This window comes from Haliotis asinina, chromosome 12 (genome assembly GCF_037392515.1).
Source record: "Haliotis asinina isolate JCU_RB_2024 chromosome 12, JCU_Hal_asi_v2, whole genome shotgun sequence".
NCBI classification, from domain to species: domain Eukaryota; kingdom Metazoa; phylum Mollusca; class Gastropoda; order Lepetellida; family Haliotidae; genus Haliotis; species Haliotis asinina.
The window spans coordinates 48,993,957-49,006,596 of record NC_090291.1 but is presented as its reverse complement, the minus strand read 5'-3'; the positions used below and the strand labels follow the sequence as shown (position 1 = coordinate 49,006,596).

The window sequence follows — 12,640 nt, the reverse complement described above, 5'->3', positions numbered from 1 at the left end:
TCTTCTTCCAATATATCATCACATGATGGCGAAGTGAGTTGGTTTGGCGTCACGTTTTTCGGATAGGGATAAACTTTATGGATGAACAAACATCAATAAAGTTTGTCCTAATTTGACTCTCCATCTTCTAAAAATGCCACTCAAAGAGGCCAGTTATCTCACGTTTATGAATTATTGTGTCAGGAGGCCAAGATTTACGCGAATACAGTTCCTTATGTAAAAGTCTTTGGTGCGGGGATGGTTCTTTGAAACCTACTTTCATTTTCTTAAAATTGCAGTATGTATATTTATGCCCCTTCATACAACACATCCGGTGTGGGGTATTTCTTTCCTTGATAGTAAACGATATTTCTTCTTAGGAGAATACCTTATAAAGTATGGTTCAACAGATTAATCTATAAAACCGAAGGAAAGGTTGGGCACGTGATAAAGATATCGCAGTGCACTGACAGTCTAGCACAAGTCTGTTTAAGTATTTCTGTACTGCAGACCGTAATGCTACGTTCCAAGAAAGGCAGGGGATGTCACTTTGAATGAAAGCTGTGTGTACATAGGAAACACCTCTCACTGGTCCTTTCGTTGTAAAATCGTAAATGGCAAAACAAGGAATCAGGGTTATAGTTGGACCAGAGCTGAAAACGCGTTTCCGAAAACTATGCGGTGCGTTCCAGTGACCAAACCAATTTAGTTTGTGAAAGGAAGAACAGAAGTAGGCTAGTACACGTGCAGTACATGACCATAAAATTGAGTCCGCCTGTACCTGCACGCGCCTAGGTCACAAGGCTCTCAGGTAATCACACTTGTAATCAGCCCACAATGGCAAGTGGGTGCACCCATACATGCTAATGCGGGTCAGTTCGGTGCTCAACTTGTCCTTGTTTGCCAGTAGTTGAGAAGCATTCAATGCTGTTTGGCGCCATAATAGGATAGAAAAACACTAATTCGTCTGACCTGTCTTCCGAATTGCGGAATCTCTTGAAGAAAGGCGCGTTGAACTTGAATGTCTCTGACCTGGCCTGGCTTAGTCCAGCTCCAACCAGCCCTCTGTATAGGACAGGCCAATTTAAAACATATTATTGTTTCGATTGACAGTTTTCCTTTAATACCAGATAGTCAGTGTAGAAGGATAGTTTTATTTGTATTCTAAAATCAAGAGTTTACAAATCTCCAAAAGTAAACATGTTTATAATCTATAGTATAGATATGTTCCTCCGCAAAAAGTCGGAATCAAAATCGAAATTTGACCTTCATAATTGTGCTGTAAAAACAACATTATTTCGCGTCGATGAAGCCGGAATATATAACAGAACATACATGTATATTGACACAGGACGTATCATAACAATGGTTTTGGAGACAGATACATTGGGGTTTGAAACACTTGAATAACGTGATATTTAACTGATCCGATTTAAATTCAAATTTAAAATCAAATGTTTAATGTAAACTTCTTTAGGCAAATAATTGCCGCAGGATTTAAAATCATGAACATTTTCATTAGGAAAAGTACATGGGCGTGGCTTCTATTATGCAAAGTAAGCATCTGCGTACAACAATTTTGCCCATCAATAATTTTTCACGTAGAACTACAAAAAAAAACGTATGTTTTTTTATGTTATTTCGACCCTGATGCATAAAAAGGCTTTTCACAAGGCCACCGGGAGTGTCGCATACTCCATGAAAATCGACTCATTTCTTTGGCTTTGATTCATAGTCACCGTGACTTGAATTTGACATTATTGATAGCTTCTTCGACGGTGTTGCTGGTCAGACTGACCGACGACTAGCGTTAGTTTAACCTTGCTAGACCATTTTTATACTGTCTTCTGATGTCACTATGTTAGCAGTTAAAACTTTCAAGTGTGTCAACATGTATTAAATGACTTTCAAGTTCACCAACATGTATTATATGACTTTCAAGTGTGTCAACATGTATTAAATGACTTTCAAGTGTGTCAACATGTATTAAATGACTTTCATTTTTGAAACTTTGTATCTGTTTTGTGTTCAAGGATGATTTACACTTCAACATCATTTCAGTCTCTGCACATACTGATGTTACTTTTGAATATCTATTGAAAGCTTATCACTTATCGTACAATTTGTCTTTAGGGATGAATATTGAGATAAATCAGGATATACTATGTCTTAGAATGTGTTAGTCAAATAAAATGTCAGGAAAAACACCCAGAGCATCTTAAAGTATCTACAGAAATACCGTAAAGTAAAAATAGTATTAGATTATGTTAATTTGCTCTTGGAAATTTACTAATTTACTTCGGAAGCATGCCCCCGAATCCCCGTAGCTGAATCGAGCGCATTATTGTTTATGTAGGCCACGGGCCCATATACAACATACATGCATTCGTTAACAAATATACGTGTGGTTACCATTTACAGGGCATACACGTGTTATTTGTACAAATAGATTCTTATAATATTGAATATAAACATGTATACACACACCTTTATGCATGTCTAGAATGGACAAATCTTTGATCTGATTATTGCAGTTTGATTTCTCTCATTTTATAAGCATGAAAGATATATTTACACAGATTTCTTAAGAATGTTTCTTTATTTGTTGATATAATTGTTGACGGAATAAAATTTATGGTAGCTTGGATGTTTCTGATAATAATGATAAGCATAACATTCAGCCATGTTAATGTAACTGACCCTAAATGAATCATGGGACCCTCGGGGCCTACTGGCATCCCACAACCAATGGCCGCCACACATGACAGGAACTTGACGATCATTGTCTGGACGTTGAAAATATAGTGTACGTGGGTGCCATTCAGATAGCCGGTCACTTCCGGGATGCCAGAGCCACCTGCACTTGGTCTCCAGAACTAGGGGGAGATAAACATCTAATTATTATTAGGTCTAAAATATATTGGACAAAATTAGTTAGGGATATTTGTAAATTTTGAAATTATCAATAATGATGCATTTATTCATTGACCTACTGATAAAATATGTCATAAAAATTCCAAAATGACCAACCTGTTTTGTTCAGTACATATTAATCAAGGGTCGAATTCATTCGTTTACATAAAATATTCTGCGAAAACATATTGGTTGCGAAATCACTAAATCTGACATGTTTTTCTCTTATTTAATCATCAATAACCAGCATACACTGGTGTGCTGCTAATAGCAATGTTACTAAGTGTGTGTCACCACAACGATGCCGGCACTGAAGGTGATGAAGACGAGACTGTAGGCGACGCCAAACAGCCAAGCAATTCCAATCTGTTCTTTCTGCAAAGAGGTCAAGGGGCAATGTTATTCAATCTGAATCAAAGTCTGATCTGAATTCCCATTACAGATTATATTTGCACGTTTGTTTGTCAGCCGAGCAGATATAGACGATGACCATTCTTATTATATAGTGGACAGGCACTTTACTTATACTTATACAGTGGAAGCTGTCTAAACCGGGACTCGTCGGGACTGAAGAAATATTCCGGTTTAGACAGCGTGCCGGATTGTAAACCTGACACTGTTACCAATTATATATTGTTATATCACGTGGTTCTGTCAGTTACTGCACACACTGACTCAACTCACTAGCTAGTCATGTATAAGTTTACCCATAATGAACGAAGATCAAATTGTCAGATATCATGTAGTTTCAATGCACGATTAAATGGTGACCGGCCTTGCCGAATGCTGTATTACACAGCAGCTGCCGGACTGCAGAGCTTTTAAACTATGATGAATGCACAAGTCAACGATAAACGAGATTTTATGCCGGTGTTGATAACTTGCTGGATTGGGCAGCTGCTGGCTTTTACAGCTTCCAGTGTACTTATACCGGTACCAGAAAATACCTTTATGCGTACCGGTATTAGTAAATTTGTTCGAGGACAGTTTTATAATGCTCTTCATATGAAAGCAAGTGGGCGGGGGTAGGATTGATGATGCAGTATGTAATAGTCGAACAATATCACGGCAGGCGAGACCAAGGAATACAAAGAATCGGCATCTTGAAAATCCATGTGTCCCTCGTTGGCAATAGTTGGAAACACCGTCTGGAAACACCGTCGAAAAACACCAGTGAGTGATGCATTTCTTAATATGATTTCAGTTCCCCACGTTCGAAAATATCTGTGCATGTGGTTCAGCATGAAGTTGTTTTGGAAATACCGTAGTTTTTTTTCTATTTAGTGTCAGTGTGCGGATCTTGTTTGCGTGTTTAACAGCTTTACTCCTGAGAGGTTCAAGGACTTCCACCCTGCCCTACAACGAACCACGTGCGATGTATGTGGTCTTACGTTGAAAACTGCCTCTGTTCACCCTGCAGAAAATAGGTACCCAGTGAAATAGGTCGTGAGACTATTAGCGTCTATCCGGGGTAATAATGATGAAATCTTGCTAGCCAGGAGAACTCACGTCCAGAAATGTCTGTATTGTGTCCCACTTGACCTTGGCAATGACCTCGATCAGCTGATGCAACAGGAAGCCAACGAAGCCGACACAGAAGCCGATCATGCCCATCATCAACCAGCGGTCCAGCTCCAGTCTACCAACAGATGATGGTGTGTGAGCGGTTGGATGGGGATGGAGTGATACGGGCGTTAAATCAAAACTGTCAACACCAAGACTCGGCCAGGCAAACCAGTACAGATCCTATATACTTAACAGCAAAAGAAAAGAAAATTTCCAACAAATGAAATCTAATAAAGATTACACGTTCATGTTTGTGCCTTCTGTTTAAATACCTGACAAGAAAAAAAAAATTTAAAAACCCAAAACAGTTGCGTTTCATTTGCTGTTCAGTATACTTTAAGACGTTCTTTGGTCGTCGATAACTGGTCGGGTCAGACAAACACACATGGGTGATTAAGGATTAGGGTTTATCGCCACATCCTGCAGTGTCTTATATTTGTATCTATTATATAGATATCATGTACCGACCTTCTCTACTTGTATATTTATGGTGGACACAGGACATGATGAAAAATGGGTCAAAGGGAAGTATGCTGGGAATTCGATTTGAGTTGTAATAATATGTTTGGAACAAAGCATACAGATCATGAAGTGGTTATTTACAAATACAAGCCACTGAAGCTATACACTCCCCAAAAGAAACGCATAGATGATATTGATGTAAGAAATTTCCAAATCAGCGTTAATTGTTATAATTTCACCACAATTAAAAACACATCTTCGGAATCTTTAATGCACATTAATGCTCGAAAGTGTCATCTTGCATGAAAATATCATGGCGACAATAAGTGGTTCGCAATAGGAACGTGAGCAGGGACATGGACCATACATGGTCAATTGACATTAAGACGGTCATCGTCATTTTTTCGTCAAATTAAAGGGTATTGTTATGCCGCCACTTACTTAATGTAAAATCGAAACATTTACATTGGATGTCCGGAAGCTGGGGAGTTTGTCCTTCACCTCAGTCAGAGTTTCACAGAGTACCATCAATTGTTAATTGAATTCGGCGTAAGATCGCCCTTTATGTCTGTCTCGTCAAACCATACGCAATCGTTTACGAGAAGCTGGACCCTATTTTGACCCTGTGCTTCGGTGCAATGACGTTCCATCCTGGAACCTACAAAACTGGCAATGTGTATGGTCCAGTGACGACAGGGAGTTGTTGAAGCAGGATTACACCCGGCATCACACAGCACATGCCACCTTTCAGTATCTTTTGATGAGAACGTCCCTGTGCTTCACAATCCAGACACCAGATCACGTATTTGTAAGATGACCTCTGCCGACGAGTACGGAACATCAACCGGCGTTAAATCAGCTGTCGCATGCATTGAAAGAGAAATGGGGCAGAATTCCACAAGTTCGAATTCAAAGACTTATTCAATCCATGCCAAGACGGCGCAGAGATCATTGGGGCTCAAAGTGGCCACAACAGATATTGAAGAAAACGCCCTCACCTTTTTGACGCTTTATAAGCTGTACATGTTAATAGACATTTGATCATCAATACTGTGAAATTTGGCTGAAACCGGTCTTGAGTTACACAGGATATCTTACTTTAAAGTTAGAAGATTACCTTCGTTAAAATACGCCTATACGTTTCGTTTTTGAAAGAGTAATGTTTGGTTGTGTCTCAGAAAAACGAAGATCTAAATAAAACATTGAAATTCCACGTCCAATGGCTGATTTGGCCATCATATTCGCACACTTGTGTAACTATTTCCGTCCTTGTTTGACGGCCAAGCATTAAAATATCAGAAAGTAAATTACAAATTAAATGCATTTTTTGGTCTCTGCCAGATAATACATAAAGAAAAGGATGAAAATGTGAAGTCAGCCTTAAATGTGTCAAATTATATCATTTATGCCAGTCAGATCTCACACATATATCATTTTTTTCCATATCCGTATCAAACATAAAATGGGGCTGCGTTTCATTCATTTGCAAACAAACCTGCCAATAACTTGTTTTTTTATCCAACGCCTGTACACGAAGCTGTGCGAAGGGAGATAATCCAGGCTCTCGAAGGACGCCAGAGTTGCCTTCTCCTGCTCCGTGTACTTGTGAGAGACGTACACTGGCTCGTAGTCTCGGCCCTGGAAACAACACGATACTAGTTCAGTACTCATTATCTATGGAAGCGTATTAGGGCCACGGTGAAAATATATTTTTAATCTCATTACCTCCTACGTAGGAGATACTAAGTCCTACGTAGGAGATAGTGACACCAAAACAATTTTAACCGTGGCCCTACTACGCTTCCGTAATTGTCAGATTTCGAAAGGACACGTTTTGAGCAATTGCTCTTTGGAAGTCGTTGTATAAAAGTATTGGTGGCGATACGAAAGTCTTAAGTTGACGTGAATTTCGTATCTCAGTAAAAGTTGTCTTCTCACTATTTTTGCAAGTTTATTTCAAAGTTAAGATTTCATTCCGCTGGACGAGAGAACGGTCACATGACCGCGAAACTGACTGGACGTGTGAATGATTAATTCCAGGTATGGAAAGTTAGTTAATAAACTTTGTCTTTGTCATTTTACACTTGTTCAGCAATCTAGAACATACAGTGTTCCCAGAAATTATTGAGAAAATCTTTGTTTTTTTCTAATGATGCTAAGATTGGAAAAAGGGCTTTCACTATGCACTAAGCATACTAAATAAGGGAGACAGCTCTTGAAGGCTTAGAAGGCAGCTCATTACGTCAAGAGTTATCTCCCTTGTCTGAGCAGACGGCTTCCTGTGTTGACATGGTAGAATTTACAGCAAGAGAGAAAAGAAGGCTCATTCTAGATGATTTTGAAAGGGGCGAGGCTGATGCTAAAGTGTTAGCTTGTAGACATGGTATTCCTCTGTCTACAGTATACAGAACTTTGAAGAATATTCAAATAGGAACCGGGATAGAGCACAAAGCAGGGGCAGGTCAGCCTAGGAAATTCAGTGTTGTGGATCGCCGAAGACTTGGGCAGATTGTGAGTAGGGGCAAATTGAAAAGTGTTGAGAACCTCAGAAATGAAATGATTAGCAGAGGAAGTCCTCAGGTATGCAATGAAACAGTTAGGCAGGAATTACAGAGACTTAATTGGGTGAAAAAACGTGGAATTCCCTCGTCGTTGATGAAAGATGCACAAAAGGAAAAACGTTTAAACTGGTGTCGGACTCATGAAAATCAAGATTGGGATAATGTTTTCTTTTCGGATGAAAGTTCTGTTTGTCTTTTCCCTAATTGTGTGAAAATTTGGACCAAAGATACTGTCAAACCTATCTACCAGCGACCAAAACATAGCCCGAAGTTTCACATGTGGGGTGGCATATTGGCTCGCGGAGTGACGCCATTGTGTGTTTTCACGGGAAACTTGACAAAAGAAAGATGCGTTGACATTCTAAATGGTCACCTTCTTCCGACAGCACAAACATTGTATGAAGATGATTGGATTTTCCAGCATGATAATGACCCAAAACACACTGCGCGCTACACAAAACAGTGGTTGTCGGGCGAAAATGTTCAAGTTTTAGACTGGCCCAGTTACAGCCCAGACCTAAACCCAATTGAGAATGTGTGGGGAGTCAGGAAGGACAGAATAAACCAAAAGGGACTGAGAAATATTGAAGATATGAAGGCCGAGGTGGTCCAATATTGGGATACCCTGTCACACGATTACCTACAAACTTTGATGGGTAGTGTGCCTAGGCGTATTCAGGCATGCATTGCTGAGCGAGGAGGTCTAACAAAGTACTAAAACAAGACTGAGACTGTAAAAGGATGATGTTTTAACATGTTTATGTAAGTAAAACGCCAGAAGTTAATAAACGTAATGAGTTACATGACGCAACATGATTCTCAATAATTTCTGGGAATACTATAATTATGTGCGTGCGTCTGTGTGTTTTACATATTATATTAATACCAGTCTACTCGACAGTATGCGAATTAGTAAGGGAGTGGTTAAGGTTTGAGAAATTTTCAACAACATTCCACGAATACCACGTTAGGACCACTAGACCTGGGTCCCGATCCACAAATTGTTCGTAACGTTACGAGATGTCGTAACTCGATAGTTTATCATAGGCTTACGAATGTCGTAGTTACGAACGTTTTCTTCATCAGGACCCTGGGAATCGACTTCGGCGTGAAGTTAGCCATTAGGCTATTCCTTCTAGGTTTCGAACCTAGGAATTTTCACACCAAACCTAAACTGAACCATTAGCAATGTTAATTTACACTTGAGGGTGAACTCTGTCTTCTTTTTTCCGTTCTGTTTCGGTGTTTTTGAGTTCAGTTTTGATGATTTGGGCACCGTGTGTATGCAGGCAGAGACCAACAAGTACCATGTTTCATAGTCTCTAACCTCTAAGGGATTTTATAATTTATCTTCGTTGGCATTAGACATCTCACAATAATATTATTCCTCTTAACCATGCCTCTGAAACAAGACAATCCTCTTTTTCTTACTGCAATGGTTATTCTAGATTCCGGAATGGATATGATCTGGCGTCTTGTAGTTCGTTTTGGTTTTAATGGATATTTGAGCAGTTTGTTTGTTGTTGTTGTTTTTTTGTTTTGTTTTTTTGTTTTTTTTGTTGTTTTTTGTGGTGTTTTTGAGTTCAGTTTTGATGATTTTTTCAGCGTTTGTATGGTAGACCTGCTAGCAGGAACCAACAATTACCATGTTTTAACGTCTTTTGGCATGACGCTACACGGGATCGAGTCCGCGTCAATCCGCTCTCCGCGCGGAAGCTCTAACCAGTCCTGTCTCAAAGGATTTTACATTATCTCATTTGGCATTGGAAATCTCACAATTCCCCTTGAAACATGCCTCTGAAACTAGACAATTCCCTTTTCTCTTACTGGAGTATAGTATACTGTAATGGTTACTCTAGATTTCAGAATGGTTATGATCTGGCAAAGGAGATTAGCAGTTTAAAGAGAAAATAATCAGAACATATTTTCGTCATAAATACAACAGTATACACAAGTGTGAAATGCAGCACTTACTCTTTCTAATATCCCATAGTTGTCATCGCTCACGTGAAACATCTGGTCGTCAGTCGGAGACATGTACGCTAAGCCAGTTTCTTGTAGCTGTCGATGTACCGGTTTGTCTTGAGAGGTGGAACCGTTCTCATCAGGAAACTTGTCATATCCGCCGGAGAACACTGGATTCTCCATGGTGAAGCTTTGATGTGTATTCTTTCTGTTAGGGTGATATCCTCAGGTCACCGTCACACCTGTGAATGAATCTCCAGCTGTCCATAACACTACTTACTAAATCTCACAATTGTGCCGAATAGTATTAACATCCATATCCCGATGGTGCGTTAAAATCGAACCCGGACAATAAAACCAGAGGTCGATAACATGAGCAACGGCTGTAGTACTTGCACACGGCTTGATTTTACGTCACATTAATTGTGTTTCCACCAGCCTGAATGCATCATGATTGTGCAACACAGTAGTGTGATTGTGAAACATATAGGCCTGATTGTTTAACGATTGTGAAATATACAGGAGACTAACTGTTTCATTATTGTGAAACATGAATCGCCAGAGCATGATTTTTGTTTATGATTGGGAAACATATAAGCCTGATGGTTTAATGATTGTGAAATATAGGAACTTCCTTTTTTCATTGTTGTTAAACATGCGACCCTAATTGTTTCATAATTATGAAACATATTAACCTGATTTTTAATGATTGTGAAACATTGGAGCTTATTCGTTTCATTACGTGAACACGTGAAACACGTGAACCTGATTCAGTAGGAGGACAGGAAACAATAGAGAGTGTGCAAGTTCTGTTTGTCTGTAATTAACAGACGTATGCTTGAAGATGAGATCCACTTTCTTATCATTTACTCACAATATCATGATCTTAGAGTTCAGCTACTGAAAATACCACAATGAAAAGAAGTTTATACATATAATGAATTGTGAACATTAATCATTAGCAGAATATAGTTTCGAGGCGTCAGCTGTGAGGCAGAAGTAACTCAGCGCCTGATGGAAGGGAGATAACCCACTCACATTCCACGTTGTCCATCATTGTTTGATGACGTCAATTTCTATATGAAGTGTTATGTATTGTATCATGGAGTGTATATCTTGAAATCGTGTGTAATACTTATTACGTATTCTGTACAGCTTTCCACCAAGAGTGTTAAATACTGTTTATACCCTGGGCCTAAGGCTCCTAATAATTAGTGAATATAGTTTTGCGCTGTTGTCATATTCCGGCAAATATCACAGTGGGGGACACCAGAAATGGGCTTCACACATTATACCCATGTGGGACTCGAGCCCGTGACGAGAGAACGCTTGACCACAAGGCTACCCGACTACTCATACACTACACTCCTACAAATACCGGAATATAGACCTGAAATGGCTACGAGCCGGTTTCTTTCTCTTTAACGAAACATATCAACCTGACCGCTTCATGATCCGTGAAACACGGGAGAACCAAACCACTTCGGGAAACGATGAAACGACATAAGCCACACATATGCTCACCCCGTATATAATACATACAGTGTGCGAGATAGTTTCCAAAATTTGCTAGCCATTCGGTCTGAAAGTTACTACTCCACAAAATAATTTACTAGCCCGAAGTCAATCATTAAGCTGCTAATACGATAAATATTTCAACCAGGCCATAATCTTGCATGATTATGAGGATTATTATATATTAACAAGTCGGAGAGAGTGATATATTTACAAGATGACACAGGGAAATTTCACAGTGACTGCGGAGATTTACTGGCCCGACTGGATTTTACTAGCCATGGACCAGTGTTTTTTTTCGCACACTGAATACACACATCCTTTATATTATCATAGAAACTTAACTATCACTAACCTGTTCAGCAGCAATATTCCAATGAAGCAACTGAACACAATGATTTTAAACTAATGTATATCGCAGTGGCCAAACAAGCGTACGTTCGGTGACTTGTGTTCATGTTGAGGTCAACGTACGAACACAAGTGCAACTCGTTCTGATGCAGGGATCTAGATCTGTATCCGTAATCTACTACGTGGTCTACTACGTTGTCTTTAAAGGGGCCTTGAACAGTATGTAAGTTACAGATATAGAAGAAGCTATATTTAACACTGGTTAATGTAGCACCATCAACATTAGTCATAAAGTTTTTTTCCCTACAAAATCAGTTTAAAATGTGGAAACCTTTACAAAACATGCATAAAAAGAATACACGTGTGGGGCACAATGAAAAAAAAAACTAGATTATAGAGACAAGCTTAGCGCGGAGTTGTGTTTGGGAGGGTAACACTGCGACCCTGGTCTTTCGTGCTGTCTTTAGTATATAGGTATAGCAGGATGTAGAAGTTTTAGTATTATCTGACATACGACCGCAGGAGACTATGATAGCGTTATCAAACAGCGGAGATACGAATTTATAGAACGCCTACCTGGGCAGAACATCAGAAATTGACAGTCCCTCCCCTCAAGTTGAGCAATGGGCCACTTCTTCATGCACGCGGGTGTGTGTGACAATGACGTCAGTTTCTACTGACACCTCGCAAGTTGTGTCGTGCCGGTCAGTGGAGGGCAGTATAACTGTCGCCCCTGTCGCGATATCACTGTTATCACATGTGGCGATGTTATCAGCAGCAGATACCTTGTTTGAGTGGAAGCTGCTCTAAGGGAGATAACTGTGATACTTGGAACGCGAACGCTGCTCTGATGGCCAGAGCCTTGCCCCAATTTAAATAATGTTCGCATGATGTTTAGTCAGACAAGGATCATGAAAAAGCTTCATAAGAAACCGTAAATGGTGCCTTTACACAGAGGTTCTGAATACAGAGTAAACATCGAGGAATGTTACTGTATTAGTTATACCTATATGTGCATCTAACTTTGTGTTCCATGTCTAATGTGACGCATTGTGTAGAAATAAAGTGAGAGACTTTAGTTTTCCACCGCACTCAGCAATATTCCACCTAAATGGTGGTGGTCTGTACATAATCGAATCTGGGGCAGACAATCCAGTGATCAACATCATGAACTTTCATCTGCCCGACGTGTCAGCTCATTGACTCACTCAGTCACACAGTCACACAGTCACTCAGTCACTCACACATAACTCTCCATTAACTATACAGCATGCAGTGAGTCACCAACCATCCATAACTATATGCATTGTATCCACACAGGTGGAAGG

General features: G+C 39.7%; 1 protein-coding gene across 2 annotated transcripts in view; it reads right to left on the bottom strand.

Moving 5' to 3' along the window:
• Positions 1-12,085, bottom strand: part of LOC137258302 (chloride channel protein C-like) — a 30,954-nt gene extending 18,869 nt beyond the window's left edge. The window contains exons 1-7 of one of the 2 annotated variants that reach the window (XM_067795939.1): positions 11,889-12,085; positions 9,456-9,688; positions 6,416-6,558; positions 4,402-4,531; positions 3,187-3,267; positions 2,680-2,855; positions 952-1,044 (exon numbers count right to left, since the gene is read on the bottom strand). In XM_067795939.1, coding sequence (XP_067652040.1) covers positions 952-1,044; positions 2,680-2,855; positions 3,187-3,267; positions 4,402-4,531; positions 6,416-6,558; positions 9,456-9,629 — 797 coding nt within the window. In that variant the 5' untranslated portion in view covers positions 9,630-9,688; positions 11,889-12,085. The remainder of the gene's footprint in view (positions 1-951; positions 1,045-2,679; positions 2,856-3,186; positions 3,268-4,401; positions 4,532-6,415; positions 6,559-9,455; positions 9,689-11,888) is intronic. The other variant, XM_067795938.1, reaches the window with a different exon arrangement.
• Positions 12,086-12,640: the final 555 nt, after the last annotated feature.